This window comes from Microtus pennsylvanicus, chromosome 1, assembly GCF_037038515.1.
Source record: "Microtus pennsylvanicus isolate mMicPen1 chromosome 1, mMicPen1.hap1, whole genome shotgun sequence".
NCBI classification, from domain to species: Eukaryota; Metazoa; Chordata; class Mammalia; order Rodentia; family Cricetidae; genus Microtus; species Microtus pennsylvanicus.
In genome coordinates, this window is record NC_134579.1 from 116,225,535 (window position 1) to 116,251,455 (window position 25,921).

General features: G+C 42.4%; 1 protein-coding gene across 10 annotated transcripts in view; it reads right to left on the bottom strand.

Annotated features, from left to right (window-relative positions):
- The window catches only part of Hectd4 (HECT domain E3 ubiquitin protein ligase 4), a 186,293-nt gene that overhangs the window by 133,123 nt on the left and 27,249 nt on the right, over positions 1-25,921 (bottom strand). For all 10 annotated transcript variants that reach the window (XM_075980735.1, XM_075980708.1, XM_075980727.1 and 7 more), the window contains exons 2-6: positions 12,684-13,201; positions 7,385-7,474; positions 6,231-6,361; positions 2,606-2,714; positions 1,103-1,241 (exon numbers count right to left, since the gene is read on the bottom strand). In XM_075980735.1, the coding sequence (XP_075836850.1) occupies positions 1,103-1,241; positions 2,606-2,714; positions 6,231-6,361; positions 7,385-7,474; positions 12,684-13,201 (987 nt within the window). The remainder of the gene's footprint in view (positions 1-1,102; positions 1,242-2,605; positions 2,715-6,230; positions 6,362-7,384; positions 7,475-12,683; positions 13,202-25,921) is intronic.

Here is a 25,921-nt window from a genome sequence, read left to right on the forward strand (position 1 = left end):
AAAGCAAAAAGCATTTATTATAATCAAGTTTGCAAATTTGGTCCCTCTGCATGTCCAACGTATTGGAATAAATGGAGAGCCCCGAGCTCAGCTAGAGTTGGGTTTTTATAGTAAAGGTGGGGGTGAGGGGTTTCTGAGGTTCAGGACCCCTGGTTGGCTGACATTTGTGTAGGGGTGTCCTGGTGAGTGTGTACCTGGGAGAAGGTCACATCTACAGCAGTTGGAACTGTAGGCATTTCCTTTGGATGGTCTGTTTTCAGGTGGTGCTAGGTTCCTCCCGCAACCAGGCATTGCCTCAGGGTAAACTACTGAGACTCAGGCCTCCACTTAAATTTATCAAAGGCCAGAGTTCTACTTAGGCAGGTGATAATGGTTGGAAGTAAAGAACTTCCTTTGGGTGATCTGCCCACACTTAACTTATCATGGCTGACCCCCAACAACAGGCAGGTGGCTCAGAGAGCACAGTGCAAATGTGACCACCTGAGCTTGAGCTTCAGGACCCAGAGCAGAAGAGAACCAACCCCTCTAGGCTAAGAGATGACTGTGGCATGAATACAACACACACACAGCTGCCATGCTGGGCAACTCCAGCTCAGGGGTATGATGTCCTCTTTAGGCCTCCACTGGCACCTGTACATTCACAGGGTACAGTCACACAGACACAACAGACACATACAAATCATAATTTGAAACAAAAAAATTAAAAATCGTAAGGACATATCCATGGGCAAGATGGCAAGCTGGTCCAATGACTAAAGCCACTTGGTACCAAGTCTGACTATCTGAGTTCCATCCCTAGTACGCACAGGATGGAAGGAAAAGATGGACTCTCAGAAACAAGTGTCTTCCCCAAAAAATGAATAATTAAATGCAATGATACAAATAAAAATAGCTATAAAATTGTATAAATAAAAACATTCATTCAAATAGAAATAATGAACAAATAAATGTGAAGACAAATTAAAATGCGTATTCAGTCAAATCACCAAAAAAAGCCCAAAGGACTAACAACAGACAGGGGCTGTGCCGGGTGTGTTTTTGCCTGTGTGTACTGGCTGACATTACTTCTGCTTCCAAGACAGCACAGTACTCTGCTACTCACCTGGAGGGTATTCTGGTCTAGGACCTGAAAAAGGGAGTGGGGTTTATTGTCAAAAGACACAGGGCGATGGAGGAGGTGGCCACTGCCATATGCCACCCATCCTGGTTCCAGCTCCTCATTGCGGCAGTACACAAACCCTCTGGAAGACAAGAGATACGGTGAAATCACAGGCTCCATCTACAGCCCTACATGGACTACATGGGTCTACACAAATACAAACATTTCTGACCTGATTCTTTTAAATGACTAGGCAAAATAGCTAAGAGAAAAGGAGCAAGTTTTTTTTGTTTTGTTTTGTTTTTGTTTTTTTGAGACAGGCTATCTCTCTAGCTTTTGACCAGGCTGGCCTTGAACTCACAGAGATCTGCCTGCCTCTGCCTTCCAAATGCTATGATTAAAGGCAGTAAGGAGCAAGTTTTATATTAACATCAGAACTAACAAATTACAACAAACATTTAATTTCCCATAATGATGGAGAAAAAAAAATCAGAGAAAGAATATGACTGACTAAATATATCTCAATTAAAAACATCTCAACTATAGACAGAAGTCACAAAACTTATATCTCAAATGAAAGTCACCTTTAACTAACGTGAAGTCCAAATACAAAAAATTATTTAACCATAAACATGTCCATTTATCAACAAGAAGTCATGGCATTGCTGCATTAAAAAAAAAAAACCTTGAGGCTGTAAGCAGAGAAATCAGGAAGTGATCATGAGTTTAATGTTAACCTTGGCTAAATAGGCAGTTTGAGGTCACCCTGCGCGATAATGAGACCACATCTCAAAAAAGAAAAGAATAGGTAAAAGAAAGAAAGTCAGGTACTGCATACCTTCAATCCCAGCACCCAGTAGGGAGAATCAGAAGGATAACTGAGTTCAAAGCCAGCCTGTGGCTTGGCAGTTAAGAGTGCTTCCTGCCCTTGCAAAGGACCTGAACTCGGTTCCCAGCACCCATATGGCAGCTTGTACCTACCTGTAACTCACTCCAGTAACCCCACAATATCAAAAATAAAAATCTTGTGCTGGAAAGATGGCTTGACAGTTACAAGTACTTCTTGCTGAGAACCTGGGTTCAAGTCCCAGCACACACATGGCAGCTTACAACCATTCCAGGGGATTTGACACTGTCTTCTGACCTCCACAAGCACCAGGCCCACACATGTGCATTACACACACACACACACACACACACTCTTAGATGCAGGCAAAAACATTCACGTACATAAATTGAAATAAGTAAGTCTTTATTAAAAATAATGCCAACTAAAATAATTTTTTAAAATGCTGCTACCCAAGAGGACTTTCTGGCTAGGTAGCCAAGCACCTAAGTCAGAACAAAGCTGGAGTATTCTTATAGAGCAAGAGCTGGGGAGACAGGGTCTGTTTGTAAGCTCAGACTTGCTACTTGGTCATTATAGGAGAATCAGGACCCTGGCTGCTGTCTCTTTCAAGACTTGAGTGAGAGTTACAGTCACACAGGGCAAGGCTCACAACTGACCTGAGAGTGCCATGCAGTCCAGAGCCCAACTTGCTTACTCCTCTTCCAGCTGAGTTGGTGGTGTATAGGTAACGTCCATCTGCGGTAAGACAGCGCCCCAAGTCAGCATCTGAAATCAATCCACACACAATGAGGCTATAAAAATGCTTTTCTAATTAAAAAAGAAAAAGTCTTCGGAAATTTACTGACATGAATCCCCAATTCATATAACAATTTCAATGTTACCTCAACAGTAGATTAGATGGCTTGGACCCCCAAATTGAACATAGAAGAAGCAGGTGGAAATTGGAACTAGTTTCAGGGAGTGACAGCATATGGTTATTAGCAGGCCACTCAACCCACCTGCCATATGATTGTTCTTTTCTTTTTCAAAAAGCAAAGACCTGAGTCAATTTTGACATCTCTAACTGACCTGCAATGACTGAGAACGAGTGCTTAGTAAGAATGGCTCTCAGGAAGCAGGATTTCATTAGGAGACCGTGGCCTCTTCATCAGTAATATAGGGGTAATAATATGTACCTCAAGGGCTGTACTGGAGCTAGAGGAGACACCTAAGTAGTAGCTCTCTGGTACCAAACCAATGTTCTCTGATGACAATGGAATTATATTGTTATAGTAATGGCAAATGTGGAATTAAATAAAATCATCTTTGGATTTGCCTTTTGGATATCCTAATTTTATCTGGAAAGAATAACACTATAAAGCATGACCTCCTTTTATTAAAAAAAATCTTATAATATTTACTTATCTATTAGTAAATATTTGTGTGTGTGTGTATGTGTGTGTGTGTGTGTGTGTGTGTGTAGAGGAAAATCTGCAGACTGTTCTCTCCTTCCATGTGGCACTCAAGGAGCAGATTCAGATGTCAGACTTGTCAGCAAGAGCCTGCGCCTGATGAGCCATCTCCCCAGTCTGCTTCCCTTCTTGTAGTTCCCACCTGGCTATGGGTTCCCCATTCTTAAGAACAGTTTCTCTATGTAGTAGTTAAATGATTTACTAAATGATTTTCCCAAGAATTTGTCTTAAAATGAGGCTATAGGTAAAACTTTAAGTGTTCACTTTTATAATCTTTCCCTCATTGTATTTTAAGGGAGTTGGCCTGCCTGAAGTATGTCACACTAGAGGAAATTCAATGTCACATCACTCAAACCAGCACTGGATTTAGATTTAATGTTCAGTCTACTAATCTGAGAGAATAGAGATCTACTAATTCCTACCCCGCCTCCGCCAAAGGAAGAAAACCAGTGAGAGCACTGCCTGCAGGTCAGAAGACAGCTATTCTCTGCCGCATAAGTGCTGGGAATCAAACCCGAGTCTCTGGAAGAGCAATCACCTCTCTCTCTCTCTCTCTCTCTCTCTCTCTCTCTCTCTCTCTCTCTCTCTCTCTCTCTCTCATACACACACACACATTTTGTTTTTCCAAGTCAGGGTTTCTTCATGTAGCTCTGGCTGTCCTGGAACTATCTCTCTAAACCAGGCTAAGCTAAAACTCAGAGATTTTTCTGCCTCTGCTACCACCACCTGACTGCAATTGATACTTTTGTTTTATTTTAAAATTTATTTGTTTGTTTGTTTGATGTGCACTGTGTTTTGTCTGCATATACTCTGTGTGAGGGTGTCAATCACCTGGAACTGGAGTTACAGACAGTTAAGAGCTGCCACATGGGTGCTGGGAATTGAACCCTGGTTCTCTGGAAGAGCAGCCAGTGCTCTTAACCACTGAGTCATCTATCTCTCCAGCCCTGAAACCAATACTCATTTTTTTTTAATTGAAAAAAAAAAAATTTCCGCCTCCTCCCAGCCTCTCATTTCCCTCCCCCTCCTCCCGCCCCTCTCCCCCTCCCCCCACTTTTCTCCTCCTCCCTCTCTAGTCCGAAGAGCAGTACTCTTAACCTTTACCTTTGGGCCATCTTTTTAGCTCCACTTGATTGATTGATTGATTGATTGATTGATTGATTGATTGATTGATTGATTTAGAGGCAGGGTCACCCTGTAAAGCCCTGGCTGTCCTCCAATTTACAGAGATCCCTGCCTCTGCCACTGAGTGCTGGGATTAATAGTGTGTGCCAACCACACCCTGTGACATCTTAAATATTTTCACTTGAAACTATTCAATTACATTTACTTGCCCATCTTTAGATCATAGTCCAAGTCCTTTAGTGTATGTGTCTGACAAAAGACAGAAGTAAAGTGGACCAACTACACAAAACTGGCCAGGAATTGATATTCTATCTAGAGAAGCTGGAACAAAAGGACTCCTTGAATCCTGAATTTTGAAAGCAACCTGGGCCATACAGAAAGAATATGTCTCCAAATCAAAGGGAAAGGAAAGGAAAAAAAAGGAGTGGGTGGAGAAGAGGAAGGAAGAAAATAAGAGGGAAAGAAGGAAGTGTGGAAGGAGGAAAAGGAGCAGAAGAAAGAATTGCTCTACAAGTACTCTAAGAAACACACTGTTCACCTGAACACAAAAGCAAACACATCAGCCCTCAGGAACCCTCCCCTAGGGAACAGCAGGTGGTTTGAAGAGAGAATAAAAAGGCTTTAGCTCAAAGCAGAGTTTGGAGCCCATTCCAGTGAGCGCAGCCTGGACACAGCAGGTGGTCTGCTTCTCTGGCAACTCTGTGGCCAACGCCTTCCTTGCCCCTCCTCTCAGCCCTCCCCAGAAGAAAGGGTTATAAGAGCTCTGGGCTGTGAGGTGCTGAGCAGCCATTGCTCACACTGCACTATGTGCCTTAGACTTGATGGGGAGGAGTCTCAGAGAGGGCTGAGAATGAAGGAGTGTGCTGGACAGGCTCTCAGCTCAATCTATACCCATCTACCCTGCACCAATTTCTCAGAGGCACAGGGTTTTTTCTTTTCTTGTTCTATTTCATCATTTATCTAACAGCTAATGACATACTATGATATAATGTTACAGTAAGTAATGTCATTATAATAACTGATGGTCAACTACAATGACAAATCAGTTTGGAAACAAATCCTACTTTTGGCAAGCTATACTGCCCAGTGGGAGGACAGTGCACAGTGTAGAGCAGAACTGATGACCTGGGTGCTGTCTAAACAGTTACAGAGCCAATGCTGAGGCCCCAGTCACTCAAAGAGTCTGGCAAAGAGGTTACTTAAGAGAGTCTCTGTCATTTTTGCTGAGGTCATGTAATAACTTGGCAGGTAATCCTATAACACTCTGTAAAAATACCTCAACACTTCCTACTTTGTGTAAAGGACTTAACAGTTCAGATTTTCTTCCGTCTTCTTTTGGCTTTAGTATAGGAGGGACCATAATGAACAGAGTAAACTATTAGAAGAAATGGCATCATGGGGCATGCCTGACCATCTTACAAATATGCACTGCAGCTTCAGTACCTGAGGAGCAGGAGCCAAGTGAAGTAACACACGCCACATGGCCCTTGGCTAGAACAGTAAAGCCTGTCCATCTGCTCACTGTCCTTGAGTATCAGCCTTCAGACTTGCACTGATAAAGCAAACAATGTACAGGAATCTTCAGCTCTAAATTAAAACAAACTCAGGGCTCCAGCCAAAGCATTTGCCACAGTGATCTAAAACCACTCTTCTCACATTTTACTGTTAACCCCAGGACACTAGCCCTTGCATTCATTCCCATTACCTTTGTTCTCAGAACTGGAGCCAGCGTTGCTGTCTGGTGCAGGCAGCATGTCTTCATACCCCCAGGATACTATGTGTTTTCCCCCAAGTAAACAGGATGGGGATCCAGGTCCCCCTTCCAAAAGTAGCAGCCTGTGGGGTGAAGAATTGCAAAGACCTAAGAGTACCCATTCCAGCAAACCAGAAGTCTACTTACCAGCTCAAAAAGCAAATGCAAATGGTTTAAAGAAATATACATCTGAATACTACTGACAGTATATTTTAATAAAAAATTACAAAGCAATGTTTACAAAACTTTGGGCCAGGTAGATGGCTTGGTGGTCAGGAAGCACCAAGGTCATGCAAGGTGATGGCCTGAGCTCAACCCCTGGGAGGACCATGGTGGTACACACCTCTAATTCCCAGCACTCCCACATTGATATGGAGTGGACAGTGGCCCAGAAGCTCACAAGCCAGGTAACCTGGAGTGTGTGATGCAGAAACAGAAAAGAACCTGTCTCCATCAGGCCGAAGGAGTGATGCCTGCAAGTGGCTTTCTTCCATAGTCATACCACATACCTTGGCATGGTATCAACATCCTCAAAAAATTTTAATTTATCTGTATATAAAATATAGTCATTCTATTTTTATTTATTTAATTATTTGGAGGGGGGCTTTAGATTTTAGTAATGTTGCCTCATGTAACCCAGGCTATTCTTGAACTCCCTGATCCTTCTGCTTCTACCTCCCAAATGCTGGAATTAATAAACATGCACCACTACACCTGGTTTTACATTCCCAGCCTAAATGTATGCTTATTAAGTAGACAAATATGCATGTGGGAAAAAGAAACAGGTAAACAGGGCCATGTGTAGGAAGCATACCTACCAAAATGAAACAAGTGGTATTACTGGATAATAAAACTGAGAAAGATTTCAATTTCTTCTTTACACCTGAACACACTGTCATCCCATATCACAGTAAAAATTCATCACAGACTAGAACTCGTTTTTAAATTTAAAAATACACTCTAAGAACACTTTGACATCCTTAAGCAGTTAGCTATGAGTCTATATTTATTCAAAATTATCAATTAGCAAGGTTTAGTAATCTGTCCCTAAAAGCATCCATGCACAAATCTTATTTAGAAGGACAGGATGTAAAGGGACAACTCACCTATATAAAACATCGGCGACAGGCAGGGAGCCCAGCTCAGTCTGTCTCTGTAGCAGATGGACTGTGTGGACAAAAGTCTTCAATGATCCCCTAGAGAGAAAAGGAAGGAATGGAAAAGCAAGCAAGTTGGGCAGCTAGGGCTCATCTTATTAACCACAGGAGAAGGTGCCAAGATGGGTCTATCTGCTTCTACAGTTCAGAAAATGTACAATGATGTGGGAGTGTCATATCAATCTGTTGATTTCATCGGTTAAGCAATAAAGAAACTGCTTGGACCTAGGTTAAAACATAAGTGAGAGGAGTAAACAGAACAGAATGCTGGGAGGAAGAGGAAGTGAGCTCAGAGACGCCATGCTCCCCTCTCCGGGGCAGACGCGATAGCTCTGCTGTCTGAAGCAGACACAATGGAGCAAGCCGCCACGTCAGACATGCTGAATCCTTCTTGGTAAGACCGGTGCTACACAAGTTTATTAGAGATGGGTTGATCGGGATATCAGAATTGGCCAGTAAGGGCTAGAGCTAATGGGCCAAGCAGTGTTTAAATGAATACAATTTGCGTGTTGTTATTTCGGGCATAAGCTAGCAGGCGGCCGGGGTGCTGGGGACGCAGCCCCGCCACTCATATTACTACAGTACAAACTTCAGCCATCTTACCCACAGCCACTGGCTCTGGCAGGACGTGAGTAGGGGGCCAACATAATTTCAACTATGGAGATGTTTCCTTGCTTTCCCGCTGACAGAAAAATCAAAACCACAAAGCTCAAGTACCAAGCACCTGGGGGTATTGTATATGGACAGGTTCCATCACCATACCACCTGATCCTCAGGAAAGACATCACAGGGTGAGTGAATCTCAAGTCTAACAGTGTTTCCAAACTTAACCTTGAAGGCTTTGTTAAATTCATCCACTTCACACAACATCTCACTTGCAGGACTCACTATGCACTGACTTCCTCATGATTCCCAAAGCTAGAAGTCTGGGATGTCAGCAGGACTGCAAAGAAGGTACTTTCAAGAAGCACAAGGCCCACCTGGCAGCACTCCAGGTATAGATGCCCAGACTAACAGCCACCTGGATCTGAGGAGCTACCTTGCTTGTCACCCTCTTCTCTTAAGCAAACCTTAATTGGCAGGTGTTCTGTGCCTAACTTCAACAGAAACAGAGTGCCTATCACAAGACCTAGCAGACTCAGGCTTCCTTTTAATTTGATCCTTGCACTATTTCACACGTTCAAAGGACAGGTTAAGGCAGGGAGGCAGTGTAATATAAAGGCACTGCCTGTAGCCTGGAGACACAGACATTGAAACTGGGCACTGCCACGACTGCACGATCTGTCCTGTCCCCTAAGTCCTGTGGATTCTGCCTCCATCTGCTCAATAGGCACAACTCCCTGGGAGACACTGAATTACACAGATACACAGAGGGACAAAGCACAACATTTGAAGAATGAAGAGCCACTAACTCTACATCATTTCAGCCTGCTGGCTTTAGTCACATTTTAAGAGAAATATGTAAAGTCTTTCCATGGCTCACAACCCCTATGTGTTCTAGGTTAGACCAATCTCACCTCCTATCTCTTCCAGTCTTCCATGACAGTCCAGTGACCCTTCTTTGCTGCCTGCTGCCCCTCTTCTATAGAGCTCTTTGCTGCTGGCTCTTGTGCTAGCTCTTTCTCATCACCCAATCTTCAGTTCAGATACCAGGTAGCCAGTCAGTTCTGCCTCTGCCCCACCTCCACTTAGCTATCCTCCACCAAAACATCCTGGTTTTGGCCTGGAAAGATGGCTTAGCAGTTAAAAGCACTTGCTGCTCTTTCAGATGACCTGGGTTAAGTACCTACACGATGGCTTACAACCATTTGACAACTCCAGTCCCAGGGAATCCGATGATGCCTTCTGCCCTCTGCAGGCACCAGGCACATATGTGATATACAGACATAAAATAAATCTAAAAATATTTAAAAAAAAAAAAACAAACCACCAGTCCTGGGATTGGAGAGATGGCTCAGGTGATTAAGAGCATTGACTGCTCTTCCAGAGGACCCAGCACCCACATGGCAGTTCAAAACTGTCTGTAACTCCAGTTCCAGGGAATCCGACATCTTCATACAGACAAACATGCAGGCAAAACCCCAATGTACATTAAATAAATAAATCTTGGGGGAAAAACACACAATCCTGCCTTCTTTTTCTCTGATTATATCACTCTCTGAAATTACCTGATACATGTGCGTGGCTGCCCTGCCTCATGTTCATATAAATTCTGAAATTTTAGGGACTCTGACTGTTCACCACTGTTTCTTAACCACAGAAAAGAGTTCCTGATATAAAAGCAGTGAGTATGAAGGTTTTGCAGAATGAAGCATCCCTGGACCACTGAACTACCAGCTTTATAAAATTAGAGACCTGAATCTCTATGGCCTAGGAGTTAGCAAGACTCCTACATGCCAGAGAGATATTAGACAAGTATTACTTGTAAGCCAGGTTTGTAGCTAATGCCTGTGAACATAGCTAAGAAGGGAGAATCATGATCTCCCTAACAGCCCCCCCCAAAAAAGCCTCACCCCCCCACCTCCAAATGCAGGAGAAACTGGAAACTTCCTCTCTGATGGCTAGCTTTCAAAGTTATCAGGTGGGCTGCTGGAGGAGAAAATCTATCAGTCTCACTCAGCAATAAAGATTTAAAAGACTGAGCAACATACCCTACTGACCTGCCAGGCAATAACGGCATGACTGCTGGAGGGAGAGGGAGTCCACTCAGGGAATTCCCACCTGGGACAGTAAAACTAGACAAAAAGTATGTGGCGGGAAGATGACAGGTCCTCGTAGAAAAGCTACTACGGTTGTTCTGTTATGGACAAGTTGTCTTCTAAATAGTTATGTTTATGCTCATAGCTTAATGTTGCTGCCAACTTTGATCAGAAGTGTCATTCTGCAGTGGGTATCAGTTAAATACTCATAACTAGCTATAGTACTGAGCATAAATGACTGTTGTATACTCAGCCCTAAATGGGGCATGAACATTAGCCTTCCAAGGCTCAGGGAACTTCTTGGTAGAGGTATACAAAGACAAAGCTGGGAAGGAATAGAGTGCTCTGAAATGAGGTCTTCTGGATGACATGACTGTGTGGTCATAGTCACAGCAGCTGTTCACTATTTGTGAGCCATCCACATTTGTGATGGAGTGGAGAGGGGCTCAGGATGTTTCACCCCTTCTGAGGCAGTTAATGGTTGCTATGGGAGGAAGAAGCATTTTCATAATGATTTAGCCATTGGTAAGGTACTTATGCTCCTATAAATAACCCCTTACCCATGCTCTTGTAAGCAAACTTAATTAAAAATGAAGAGGGGGAAGAGGGAGAGAAGGGGAAAATGTTGAAGGAGGAGGAATATTCATTTCATATTTGTGCCAAACAGAATTTGAAATCTTAAACACATAATTTTAATAAGTATTGTGATTAGAATGAATTTTAGTTCATAATTAAAAAGTGAGTTTAGTGATCCAATGTTCAATAACGAAATGCTCAAAACTAAAATATTATTCCCAGCATCCTTGCTAAAGATAGTAATGTCTAAGTGTGAATTTTCTCAAAATGGAACTTTCACATTGATAATAAATCTATTCAAGCCTCAAAATTGTTTTTTGCGTATGCAGAAAAATCAATCAACCTAATCTAAAGCCTTTACAGAGAATCTTATTTCTGTATCATCCAATGTCTCCAGAATGAAACTCATGTCAGAGTTTGCAAAATCAGCTGCTGTCTTCAGGAACTGAGACCAACCTGTGACAGTTTGCTCCAGGCAAGGAAGCAGACAGTGTAGAATGATGTTACCCTGCCTTTAATAATGACTGGAGATTCAGTCAATTGCAGATCTGATGTGGGAGTGTCATATGTCAATCTGTTGATTTCATTGGCTAAGCAATAAAGGAATTGCCTTGGCCCATCTCATTGGTTAGAAGATAGGTGGGAGGAGTAGACAGAACAGAACGCTGGGAGGAAGAGGAAGTGAGCTCAGACTCCACAGCGCTCTTCTCGGGAGCAGACGTCCGCCATGCTCCCGGCTCCTGGGCAGACACACGCGATGAAGCTCTGAAGCTCCGACCCAAGATGGACTTAGGTTAGAATCTTCCCGGTAAGACCGGTGCTACACAGATGATAAGAAATGGGCTAGTCCAGGTGCGAGAGTTAGCCTAGAAGAGGCTAGATAGAGATGGGTCAAGCAGTGTTTAAAAGAATACAGTGTCTGTGTAATTATTTCGGGGCATAAGCTAGCCGGGGCAGGCGGCTGGGGTGTTTGGAGACGCAACCCCGCCGCCGCTCCCCTTATTACTACACAGATCAATTTTGAAGCCATAAAGAAAAATCCTCTGCCACATAAACCTGGGTTAAAAAAGGATGATCACACCCTGCTCCCCCCCACCCCCCCAAAAAAAACATTCTGAGGAGGAAAGATAAGTGATTGACACTAGACAAGCAGGTCATGGTTGTAATGGGTCCCTGACAATATACTCTGAGAGGAACAAGGGCAGTGAACTTCCTCACACAAGATCATACATGCTGTTAGAATTACAAGCTACAGACCAGCCTGGGGCACTGCAGCAAGACCCTGTGGGGAAGGGACAAATCCAAATATGTTTCCTAGCAACAGCATGTCAAGCACATCAGTAGAGAGGACAGCATGCTACTGTATCTTGACATAAACCGAGACATCCTTCAGTTAAAGCAGGGCCCAGGACAGGTGAGGCGGCTCAGCAGGCAAGGACACTCACTACCATCCTGATGACCTGAATTCTATCCCAAAACCTCCATGGTGGAAGAAGAGAACTGAGTCATTCAAGTTGTCCTCTGATCTCCATATTCACATATGTCATATGCATGTACCCCACATACACAATAAGTAAATGTAAAATATTTAAAATATATAAATGGGAGTCCAGAAATACAATCTATGACTTAGTTTTGTGACAAGGTGAGATCCTGTAATTTGCTGAAAGACCCCTTTATTGACATTTAAAAAAATAATTAACATTTCTATAACATTTTGCCTTTCCTTAAAGGAGAAACACAGACATAGTACCCTCTGCTCTGCGGAAGATGGACCCTGAGAGTGATCAGCTGCAGTAAAGGCTGCTGCTCCTAGCTGTCACTAAAGGAGAGCTGGACTCATGAAGTATGCCTGAAGCTGTGACATTCAAAACTAAAAACAGAAGCACATGCTGAGATACCCATGAAATAAACCTGGTGCAAGTGCACGAGGCAGAGAGTATACAAGTGGCACATTGTGTCATTTTCCTTACCTGGCACATGCCAAAGCCACCAGGGCAGCGGCAGCATTCTCCTTCTGTTTGTGTGGGATGTGTCGGCCTGTGTCCGAGGTCTCCTCTAGCCAAGAGCACAGCAAGGTTTCTATCCCATTGAGACAGTCAGCAGGCTCCTTGGTCAAGCTCAGAGGCTGACAGTCACGCAGGCAGTTCAATAGCACCTCAGCAGTTATGTTACAGAGGGAGGGGTCTGTTCTACTCTGGGACTGAATAAGGGGGAAGACCAATAGGAGGCCCACCCGGGATGTGAAGGGCGCTTGCTCGGGTTGCTGCAGCAAGCCCTGGCGTTTGAGTAGGGCCAAGGTTTCTTCATCACCAGAGCCTTCCCTTTCATGCTGTTCCTCCAGGGCCAGCTGGCGCTGGGCATTCCACAGTCCACGCAAGGCATTCAGGCGGTATTCCAGCAAGCGGGCATAGGCATTGCTCTGATTCCCACAAACAGAGCGCAAACGTTCTGCTAACTCGGTTGGGTTCTTGGTCTCAAATGTTAAAATCTAGAAAAAAAAATACAATAGAGAAGTGGGTATGTACTGCCTTCACCAAAGTCATTATGGAAGCAAATATGCCCATTAACTTCTACAGAGTCCACAGTACCAGGCACAATGGCTCACAACTTTAATTCCACCTCTCAGAAATTATATAAGATTCACAGCCTGGGTTGCAGAGTGATACCCTTCTCTCAAAAGCAAAACAAAGGGATAAAATGCTTGCCTATATACGTGAGAGTTTGGACCTCCACCATATATGTAAATGCAAGGCAGTCATGGAAGATTGTCCACCTGCAATCTTGGACCACTTAGGGATACAAATACAGAGGAACCCCAGGAGCAAACTGGCTAGCTAAACTAGCAAAACCAGTAACTTCTGGGTTCAACTAAGATCCCTGCCTCAATATATAAGGTTAAGAGCAATGAAAGACACTTGATGCCAACCTCTGTCCCCAAACACACATACCACAGACACACATAAAGAAAAACAAAGGAAAAAAATTCTAAAAAGTAAAAATAGTTCACATCAAAACTTATTTCCATTCCAACCAAACAGAAAACATGACCTGTAAAGTTGGTTCTTCACTGATGGATATCCCCGTACCAGGTTTTTCTGGTAAAGTTCCTTTTAAAATCCAGAATAGAACACCCAAGACGATGGCTCACCAATAGAGTGCATGTTTAACCTGTTTTGGTACAATCCTCAGCACCAAATATATATATGTGCACACACACACTTATATATACACATGCACACGCACATACGCACACGTATACATGCATGCAAGCATAAACAGAGGTTAGACTTACTGAAAAGTCCTTAAGATAGTCAGCAGTGCTAACCAATAATCCCAGCACTCAGGAGGCAGAGGCAGACAGATATCTGCTCCAGACATCCTGGTCTACACAGCGAGTTCCAGGACAGCCAGAACTATTACATAGAGAAAACTTGTCTCAGAAAACCAAAAAAAGAAGAAAAGAAAGAGAAAAGTCCCCCAAGGGACTGGAGAGATGGCTCAGAGGTTAAGGGCACTAGCTGCTCTTCCAGAGGTCTTAAGTTCAATTCCCAACAATCATATAGTGGCTCACAACCATCTATAATGGAATCTTATGCCCACTTCTGGTGTAAAGGTATACATGTAGATAGAGCACTCATATACATAAAATAAATATATAAATCTTAAGAAGAAGAAGGAGGAGGAGGAGGAGGAGGAGGAGGAGGAGGAGGAGGAGGAGGAGGAGGAGGGAAGGAGGAAAGAAAGGAAGGAAATAAGGAAGGGGGAGGGGAGAGGAGGGGAAGGGAGGGAAGAAAAGAAAAATCCCTAAGACAGTCAACAATGTTGGCTAATAATTCCAGCACTCAGAGCAGGATGTTCAAGGCTGCTCCCAAGGAAGAAAGAGAGGGTTATGAAGTACTCAAATCATAAAGGCAAGGCATGGTACAGAGATTCAGGATGCAGGAAGTTTTTTGCTTTTCTCCAAGTCTCTCCTATTTGACTTTCCCCAGGGACAGGCCCAACCACTCCTGCCTGCTGCGTGAGATCTACATCCTGAACTCCTTAGCTTCACTGTCTTGAGAGCACTGGCTCTTTCTTAATTGAAATTCTAAGTTGCTGAAAACTTAAATGACACCTCTTGAGAACCATTCATTTTGGCAACAAAAAAAAAAAGGGTGAATCCTGAACACATAAGAACTGGATGAATCTTTATCACAACACAGACAAGTTAAGGGTAGGCGACAGTAAGAACAGAGTGTACCTTAAGACCAAACAATGGTGAACATCCCACATTTATTAGTGGCCATTCTAGGCTTGAAGAATAAAGATCATATTTGTTTTTGACAATCCACTTGGTAAAAGGCGTTAGTTAGAGACTTTTTTGTTTTGTTTGGGTTTGTAGCTTTGGAGCCTGTCCTGGAACTCACTCTATAGCCAGGCTGGCCTCGAACTCACCTAGCGAGATCCACCTGTCTCTGCCTCTCTGGAATTAAAGGTGTGTGCCATCACCACCTGGCAAGGAGTTAGAGACTTAATACTTATAACAACTCAGGGTCATAACTCATAATCTAATTTTCTTCCTTCCTTGCGTTTTTTGGGGTTTTTCTTGTTTTGTTTTGTTTTGTTTTGTTTTGTTTTGTTTTGTTTTTGATTTTCGAGTCAGGATTTCTCCATAGCTTTTGGTTCCTGTCCTGGAACTAGCTCTTGTAGACCAGGCTGACCTCGAACTCGCAGAGATCCGCCTGTCTCTGCCTCCCGAGTGCTGGGATTAAAGGCGTGCACCACCATCGCCCGGCAAGATTTTCTTCCTTCCTTTATCCTTTCCTTCATTCCTTCTTTTCTTTCTGTAGACCAGGCTGGCCTTGAACTCATAGAGACCTGCCTACCTCTGCCTCCAGAATGTTGGGATTAGAGGAGTGAACCACCACCACCTGGATCTAGAATAGTTCTTTCAAGTCAGTGATAACAATGTAACTAGAGCACTTGTAATAAAAATATACACCATATTGTACAGTTTTATTATATTCATTGTTTATATTAAAATTATATTTTCAGTTTATATTGCTATTTATTGTTTATATAAAATATTATATTTATAGTTTAGAGTTAACTATAGACTATTTCGTGCTTATCAGTGTATTTCAAAACAATGTTGGAGATTTCTAATAAGAATAAATTGTTATTTAGTGGTACTGAGTTGCTTTTATGATTCATGAGTTCAGAAAATGCTTATCTTGAACTTTATACTAGTTACTTCAGATACCCTAAGTGGATGATCAGTGTATGAAAGTAAAAGTGTACACACATGTATTGTATATCCAGAAGTAAGACTAGGTAGGAGAAATCACAAAATCTGAGTTATAATTAATCAAGTATTACCTGACCTATGCACTTTAATGATAGTTGTGTTTATTGACTTGGCAGCATCCGAAGTTACCCACTAGACTACAGCATCTCCTCTGCAGCAACTGTCCACTTTAGATCCTCCAATTTGATCATAGTCATGGCCCAAAGCCATTTCCTGCAGATGTCCTACCTTTGGGTTTTAGTAAATCAGCTTCAGGGACACTCTATTCTTGTACTTATGAATACTGAATGACTTGTTTCAGGTCCTTATGTAAAATCACTGCTCCCCGTAACTGCTCCTAACCAAAATACCATTAGAAAATTAATATTTTTCTCTTCAAAACAAGGGAATGCTATTTAAAGAAAAGGGAAGCTCGCTGCCACCCTTAATCATAATGGCCACTGAGTAGTACCTTAGTGGCAAATGCTGAAGTCACCCCAGTTAAGAAGGTGACTTACAAAGTAACTCACAGCCTTAAGGCAATTTTATTATTTTTTATATGTATGGATTTTTAAACTAACAGTCATTCTGGAAAGTCTAATAGAAGGGAGGAAAATATTCACTGCAAGCTAAATCTAACTTTGACCAAGACTCAATAGTTAAAATAAGACAAATTGCATTTCTGAGTGTGGTAACACACACCTATGACCCTACTACTGGAGTACAAAAGAACGGAAGATCAGGAATTCAAGGTGCTTCTTGGTTACATACTGAGATTATGGCCAACCAAGGCTACATAAGACCCTTTCTCAAAAACAAACAAACAAACTGGGCTGGAGAGATGGCTCAGCAGTAAAGCGTGCTTACTGTTCTTGGTAAAGACACAGGTTTGGAGTCCTGTCCCAGCCACAAAAGAAGCAAGATGTGACTACCCTGCCGAATAAGGTACTGAGCCATGTGGCTAACATAGACAAGAATAATGGGCTAATATAAGTTATAAGAGTTAATAGGAAGTCTGAGCTACTAGGCCAATTAGTTTATAACTAATGTAGACCTCTGTGTGATTTCTTTGGGACTTAACGATTGCGGGAACAGGGCAGGGCAGAAAATTCAGTTTAACAAATGGCGCCCATGTGGATAACTGCATCCACATAAAGCCTGAGAGAGCTTGGGAAGTTATTCTAGACAAAGAATAGAGTTAAGCACAGCTTATTGATGGCAGTATATTCTATTTGCTAGACGCAAATGCACTCATTTAAGAGAGGTTTCCTGACACAAAACAAATGGTATTGATGAAAAGCTGACAGCATGCTTTTTGGTTTTCAGCTGTAGCAGGAAAAAAGCCACGCCATTTTAAAATGCTGGCTTTCTGGGCTGTCCTGCCAGTGCAAACTCTGACTCTTTTCGGCAGGAGGTCCGGCTAAAGAGCATTTGAATGTGGTTTGTGAGCAGACTGCTGCAGCTTTCTTGGTGGCAGGGACCTTGAAACGCCATAGAGATGTGGCAATAAACAAGACTACAGCTGGTACCTCGCCACGAGGCTGGAATCTCAGAAAGCTAAAGAATGGGCTGGATTCAACTGTCAAAGCCACGCTTTATTCCTACCCATATTGCTTAGCAAATTAAAGACTCATGTGGTCAGAAAAAGAGAGAGATATAAAGTAAAGATAAAATTCAAAGACAAAGCCGGGCGGTGGTGGCGCACGCCTTTGATCCCAGCACTCTGGAGGCAGAGACAGGCGGATCTTTGTGAGTTTGAGACCAGCCTGGTCTACAAGAGCTAGTTCCGGGACAGGCTCCAAAACCACAGAGAAACCCTGTCTCGAAAAACCAAAAAAAAAAAAAAAAAAAAAAAAAATCAAAGGCAAAAAAAAAAAACTCTAAATGGTTTACTGAGTTTTTTTGTTTTGTTTTGTTTTGTTTTGCTTTTTGATTTTTCGAGACAGGGTTTCTCCGTAGTTTTTGGTTCCTGTCCTGGAACTAGCTCTTGTAGACCAGGCTGGCCTCAAACTCACAGAGATCCGCCTGCCTCTGCCTTCACAGTGCTGGGATTGAGGGTGTGCGCCACCACCGCCCGGCGGTTTACTGTGTGTTTAAAAATATATGTAGTCCTGGGAGAAAAAAAGAAAAAAGAGAGTAGTTAGGTGTGCTGGCACACACCTTTAATCCCAACACTTGGGAGGCAGAGGCAGGTAGACCTCTGTGAATTCAAGATGTGGTGGCACACACCTTTAATCCCAGTGCTTAGGAGGAAGAAGCAGGCAGATTTCTGTGAGTTCAAGGACAGCCTGGTCTACAGAGTAAGTTCCCAGGACAACCAACAAAGATACACAGAGAACCTGTCTCAAAAAGCCAAAAAGTAAAAGTAAAAGAAATAGAGGTTAAAAATAAAGGCACGTAAAGATGAAAAATACACAGAGTCTGAATACTGTATGTTATTATGTTCTCTTTGAATTGTTTGAATACTGAGGAAGGAGCAACAGCTGCTATATTTGTTTATAAATGCTGATGAATTAAACCAAGATAGGTATTTTGAAAACACCTTGACTTCAAAATTGAAGTCAAAACATATGTTACTTTAGAGAAGAGGTTTTGCTTTTGTTTCCACAGAAAATGAGAGGCTATGGATTTATTCTTAGTTAAGAAAAATCAGGTTTGGCTGGGCAGTGGTGGCGCATGCCTTTAATCCCAGCACTCAAGGCCAGCCTGGTCTACAAGAGCTAGCTCCAGAACAGGCTCCAAACTACAGAGAAACCCTGTCTCAAAAAAACAAAAAGGAAAAAAAAAAGAGTGGATCATTGATCAACTAAATTCAACTCTCAAGCTGAAAAACTGTACCCGTCTTGGAAACATGTTCATTCAAACTCACTTTCAGCGACTCTTATTTTTCAAAAGGGTCTTTTTTTTAAAATATTTATTTATTTATTATGTATACAATATTCTGTCTGTGTGTATGCAAGCTGGAAGAGGGCACCAGACCTCATTACAGATGGTTGTGAGCCACTATGTATTTGCTGGGAATTGAATTCAGGACCTTTGGAAGAGCAGGCAATGCTCTTAACCTCTGAGCCATCTCTCCAGCCCCTCAAAAGGGTCTTTACATAACTGGTATCTGTGATATTAAGTTCCACTTTACTTCATTAATTTAGTCTTTAGTTGGTGCCAAAACTGGAATGAACCTGACTTGCTACTTGATCATTTGGCTTTGGCTTTTGGATAAAACTTTCTCTGGAACCTGATTTTCCCATAACTTCTTATGAATAACTGTTCCTGACAGAAGGACTTAGTCACATTAAGGGATCCCGGCCACAGCAGACATTGTGGCTCATGCCTATAATCACAGCACTGGGGAGCTGGAGGCAGCAGGATCAATAGGTCAAAATGAGATCTAGCTACAGAGTGAGTTCAAGGGCTACTAGAGAGACCCTATTTCAAAACAATCCTCTAGGCCCCCCCCCAAAATAAAGCTAATATAATCTTCAAGTGCATCAGAATTTCAATGTTTAATCTGCAGCTGGACTGTCTTGTTTAGTTTCAAATATCACATTTTAATGTGAATATACTAAAAGCCATGAGGAGGCAGTAAAGGGACAAATTTTATGATAAGTGAGTTAGTTATATTACAATGAGCCTTTAATAAAGGTTGTGTTATTTAAAAAAAAAAGAGTGCGTAGAATTACTTAGGGAACCATCTTTTTAATTTTTAAAAGAGATTTATCTATTTATTATGCATACTTTATGTATTTAAATGTATATGTACATTTTAAGATGCCCTTAAGAAACTACAGAGAGTATAAAGGTGATGACCTGACTATTATGGAAAACATGTCACAGGAGAAATGATTAGAATTTGGGTACATAGCCTGCAAAAGAAATGAGATGAGAAGGCCACCTTCCTGAAATGGAAAGGTTATCTATCACGTGGAAGATGAAGACAGTCTCTACTGGCCCTGAATCAGGAACAGTTAGTTAGTAAGGTGCATAGCACAATAAAAATCTTGGCTAATAATTCACAGAATGCCTCCGAGTCCTCGTATGGACCTGCTTTACAAAAGCCCCTTGTACAAAAAGATCTGTGAAAGGTCTAGTCATGTACCCTGGAATCTGCACTAAGAATACTCTCTAGATGCTGGAGAGATGGCTCTTCCAGAGGTCCTGAGTCCAATTCCCAGGAACCATATGGTGGCTCACAACTCTGTGGTGAGATCTGGTGCCCTCTTCTCGTGTGTGGGTATGCATTCAGGCAAAACACTGTACACAATAAATAGATAAATCTTTTTTTAAAAATTAAAAAAAACATTTCCCTAAGTAATTCTACAGTTTTTTTAAATAACACAACCTTTATTAAAGACTCATTGCAATATAACTCACTTAAAAATTCGTCCTTTTACCCCCCCATGGCTTTTAGTACCACATTTTAGAATATTTTCATCAACCCCCTCAAGAATCAATGCATCTAATATAATCACTCCCCATTTTCCAAATGATCCAGCCCTGGAAAAACCTATTTTAATCTCTAACTACAGAGCTGTTAGTCCCTCACAGCTCATCTGAATGGAATCATACTATGTATGGTGTTTTGTGGCTGGCCTGCCTCCCTTAGCACCTATTTTCTTTTTTTTTTATTTTAAAAAATGATTTATTTATTTTATGAGCATATGTGTGGGTGTGCACATGTCATGGTATATGTGGGAATCACTCCCAGTCATCTTGAATGCCCGTTGGGAAATTTTGTTGTTATTGCTGTTTTATTTTTTCTTTCTTTTAGTTTTTTTTTTATTTTTTAATTTATTTATTTATTAAAGATTTCTGTCTCTTCCCCACCACCGCCTCCCATTTCCCTCCCCCTCCCCCAATCAAGTCAACCTCCCTCGTCAGCCCAAAGAGCAATCAGGGTTCCCTGCCCTGTGGGAAGTCCACCCACCTCCATCCAGGTCTAGTAAGGTGAGCATCCAAACTGCCTACGCTCCCACAAAGCCAGTACTCCTTAGCACCTATTTTCAAGGTTCATGCTGTTGCAGTGTATCATTCCTTTATCCTGTACTGACCCATGTCTGTTTACTCTTCCATCAGGAGATGGCCATGTTAGTGCTAATGAAAAATGCTGCTGTGCGTACTGGCTTTGTGGGAGCCTAGGCAGTTTGGATGCTCACCTTACTAGTTCTGGATGGAGGTGGGTGGTCCTTGGACTTCCCACAGGGCAGGGAACTCTGATTGCTCTTCAGGCTGACGAGGGAGGGGGACTTGATGGGGGAGGGGGAGGGAAATGGGAGGCAGTGGCGCAGAGGAGGCCGAAATCTTAAATAAATAAATAAATATTAAAAAAAAAAAAAGAAAAATGCTGCTGTGAACACCCATGTGCCAGTTGTATAGACAGCTTTCATTCACCATGTTATAACCCCAGGACTAGGACTGATCAAGTCACCATCTGAGGGACTGTCATCTAAGATGGCTGAATCATCTCATGATGCCCTGCAGTACAAGAGGATTCAAACTTCCCCATACAGTTGCTAACTCTTGTTACCTCCGCATCTTTTCACCAGAGCCATGCTATCGATGTGCAATGACATTTCCCTTGGTTTGAGCTACAATTCTCTGGTCACTAATGATGTTGAACATCTTTTCACAGACGAATTTGTCTATTTCTTTGGGAAACAACTAGTACAGGAGTATGACTCAATGACAAAGCAGTTGGCTAGAGGAAGACCCTGTGTTCCATCCTTAGCACCAAAGAAAGAATTAAAGAATAGACCATTTGAAGAAAGAGTATTTTTGCCAAAACAATAAGTACAATAACTGCAATGACAGAAACATATCAACTAAGTTTAAACCTGTCATGGTGATATGTCTCAGGACAGCTTGGTCTACACATTAAGTCACCAGCCCAAAAAACCCAACACCAACCATGATGGTGAGTGTCACAGAATTGTTTAGTGAAATATCCTACTGATAAAATATAAAACCTTGTGGGGGGTGGGGGGTGGTACACTCCTGGGAGGCAGAGAGGCAGGCAGATCTCTATGAGTTCAAGGTCAGCCTGGTCTATAGAGTGACTTCCGGGACAGTTAGGGTTACACAGAAAAATCCTGTCTTGTAAAACAAACTAAAAGCTGTAGCATTTGGGAGGCAGAAGGCAAGTGGATTCCTGAGGGTCTAAGGCCAGTGTGTTCTACATAGCAAGTACAAAGCCAGCAAGGGTTACTTATTAAGACCCTGTTACAAAAATTTTTAAAGGAAAGAAAATGTACCTTACTGACTTCTTATAGCTGCTGTAACAAGTCACCACAAATATGTTTTTGTTTTTGGGTTTTTTGTTTGTTTGTTTTTTGAGACAGGGTTTCTTTTTTTTGTTGTTTTTTTTTTGTTGTTGTTGTTGTTGTTGTTTTGGTTTTTCGAGACAGGGTTTCTCTGTGGTTTTGGAGCCTGTCCTGGCACTAGCTCTTGTAGACCAGGCTAGTCTCGAACTCACAGAGACAGGGTTTCTTTATGTAGCCCTAGCTGTCTTGGAACTTGCTCTGTAGACCAGGCTGGCCTCGAACTCACAGAGATCCACCTGCCCCTGAGATTAAAGGTGTGTGCTACCACCATCCAGCTACAAATGTGGTTTAAGAGAACAGATATTCTTGTATAATTCTGGAGATCAGAGTCCCAGTTCACTTTTTGTTTTGTTTTGTTTTTGTTTTTTCGAGACAAGGTTTATCTGTAGCGTTGGAGCCTGACCTGGAACTAGCTCTGTAGATCAGGTTGGCCTCAAACTCACAGAGATCTGCCTGCCTCTGCCTCCCAAGTGCTGGGACTAAAGGCGTGTGCCACCACCGCCCAGCTCCTGTTCACTATTCTGGGTCTAAAATCTACAGTAACACCAGAGGCTCTTGTAGTTTCTGTTAGCAGCCAGCAACACTGGGCTGGTGGCTGTACTCCTTCAATCTCTGCCTCACTTCTCCTGGTAGGTAATCTCCCCTACCTCTCTTTATGTGCCTGACTGTATCTAGAGCCTCCCAAAGCTGTAAAGACTCCTTTTCCTTAAAAAGAAGCAGTTAAACCTCTACTCTCCAGTCCTGTTTCCTGAGGGCAAGGCCTTTCCTACTGTTCCCATCGCTGCTCTGGGCTCTCCCATGCATTCAAACTGAGGCACCAGCCCTGCTGGGGGATGAGGTGAGCTGAGGCGAGGGGGAGAGAGGTAGATAGAACCTGGAGCCACCACAGTCTTGGGGTGAAGCTCCTTTACTGAGGAGGGGTCGCAAGCACAAAAAGGGTGGGGAAGATGAAGTTCAGTGATGCTGTTTTGATCGTGAGCCTGTCACTCATTTTGTTCTTAAATAATAAATAAAGCCTGGGACATGTAAAAAAAAAAAATAAAAGAAACAGTTAAAAGTTCCCAGGACAAGATCTTTCCCACTAGTACTCAGGAACTCAAGGTCTGGATTACCTCAGTTATTTATTTTATGTGTGTTTTGTCTGCGTATTTTTCTGTGCACCACTAGCATGTAGTGCCCACACAGGAAAGAAGAGGATATCAGGCCCCTGGAACTGAAGTTATAGACAGTTGTGAGTCATTCTGAGGGTGCAGGAAGTTCAACCTGGTCCTCTATAAGAGCAACAAGTGCTCTTAACCACCGAGCCTGGTCTCCAGACCCAACAATTTATGTATTTCTATTTTTTATGTGTATGGATATTTTGTCTGCATGTATGTGTACCATGAGCATATATCTGCTGCCTCCAGAGGCCAGAAGAGGGCATCAGACCCCATGGAGCTAGAAGTAAAGCTAGCTGTTAGCTGTCATCTAGGTGATAGGAATCAAACCTAAGTGCTCTGCAAGAACAGCAAGAGCTCTTAACCACTGAACCATATATGTATGTGTACCACCTGTATGGAGTGCCTACAGAAGCAAGAAAAGTGCACTAGATTCCCTGGAACTGGAGTGACAGAGGCCATTAGCCATGTGGGTGCTAGTAACCAAATACAGGTCCCCTGTAAGAGCAGGAAACAAGTATTCTTAATTTCTGAAACATGTAGCTCCACTTCTTTATGTGTGCTGTATGTGTGTGTATACATGCATGTGTGTATGTGTGTGGGGGTGTAGGTGTATCTTACCCTCTGAATCATCACTCTAGCCAAAATATACCTTCTTGATGCTGCTTTTAACTTCACTTCTGAGTTACAAACTATCAAGAAATGATACAGGATGAATACATCAAATATTCATCCAGACATAATGGGGCACACTTTTAATTTTTAATCCGAGTACTTGGGAAGGCAGATCTCTGTGAATTCAAGGTCAACCTGAAATAGCAAGTTCCAGGCAAGCCAAAGCTAAATAGTATAAGGTTCTATGTTCAAAAAAAAATTGTTTTCAATAAAAAAGGGGAGAACTGGAGAGTTGGCTCAAATGGTGAAAAGCACTTGTTCTTGCAGAGGACCAGATTCTGTTCCCATGATGACTCATAAACATCTGTAACTTCACTTCCAGGGATCTGATGCCCTCTTCTGACCTGTGTGGGCATCAGGCATGCATGTGATGCACAGACATACAGACAAAACTCATACACATAAATAAACATGTTTTAATAAAAAAAAGAAAGAAAAAAACCAAGCTGGGCAGAGGTGTTTTGCCTGCATGTATGTCTGTGTGAGAGTGTTGGATCTTCTGAAACTGGAGTTACAGACAGGTATGAGCCACCATGTAAGTGGTGGGAACTAAACCCAGGTCCTCTGCAAGAGCAGCCAGTGCTCTTAACTGCTATGTCATTTCTTCAGCCCCCACAAAGTATTTTTTAAAGAGGGAGTTCACAGAAAGCATGGTAATGAGGGAGAGAACAATCTTCACCAGTGACTAGAAGCCCAAAGCTACAGTAAGAAGTTGCCACAAGCCAGGTCTTCACCTTGACAAACGTAACATGAGGTGGGTAATGGGGAGCTGTCCTACTTTACAGATGGATGCTGGTTTAGGTCAAACTAAAGCCCAGTCTCTGAGCTCAGAGCCCACATTCTAAACCACCCCACATATTTCCTACATGAGCTTCATACGCAACATTCAGAGAACTAGTTGCAAGGCTATATCCCTGATGGCTTTCAGAGGCCCAGAGGCACTGCCTGTCACATCATAGTAATTCTCACAGATACAACCGGAGACAGCTGCCCACACACTACCCAAACTTTATTTAGAATTAAACCTATTACTGCATATAAAATAGTCATTGTTAGCCGGGTGTGGTGGTACACACTACAGTGGCACGTTATTTGTATTTTAATACAAAAATCTTGCCTGAAGACCAGAGGCAAAGCTAAAGCTACTAGAAGTCAGGTAATAGTGACACACAACTTTAATCTCAAATTTTGGGAGACGAAGGCAGGTGGATCTCTGTGAATTCAAGGCTCCCCGAGGCTACACAAGATCAATGCAGAAACAAATCCAGGTGGTGATGGCTCACACTTTTAATTAAGGAGTCATACCTTTAATCCCAGCACTAGAAAGGATATAAAATGGGAGGAGAGGCTTAGTCTGCTTAGTTTGTGATCACCCAGCCTTGGTAGAAGTAAGATTTTTCTAGTGGCTTGGCTACTTTGCTTTTCTGGTTTTCTGGTTGAACCCCAATTTCTATCTCTGGGATTTTATTATTTGTGCTACATTTGGTGCCCAATGTAATATACCACTACAACAGCACTCAGGAGGCAGAGGCAGGCAGAGCTCTAGTTCCAGGACAGCTTGGATTACAAGCAAACGTGTGTGTGTGTGTGTGTGTGTGTGTGTGTGTGTGTGTGTGTGTGTGAACACTAATACTGAATTATAACTTCATATTGTTTCTTTTTCCACAAATACATAAATTTGTTGTAGAAAATATATATTTCTGAGTTTGCCATGGCAGTGTATGCCTGTGATCCCAGAACTCAGAATGCTGAGACAGGTTCAAGAGATTCAGGATAACCTGGACTACACAGCA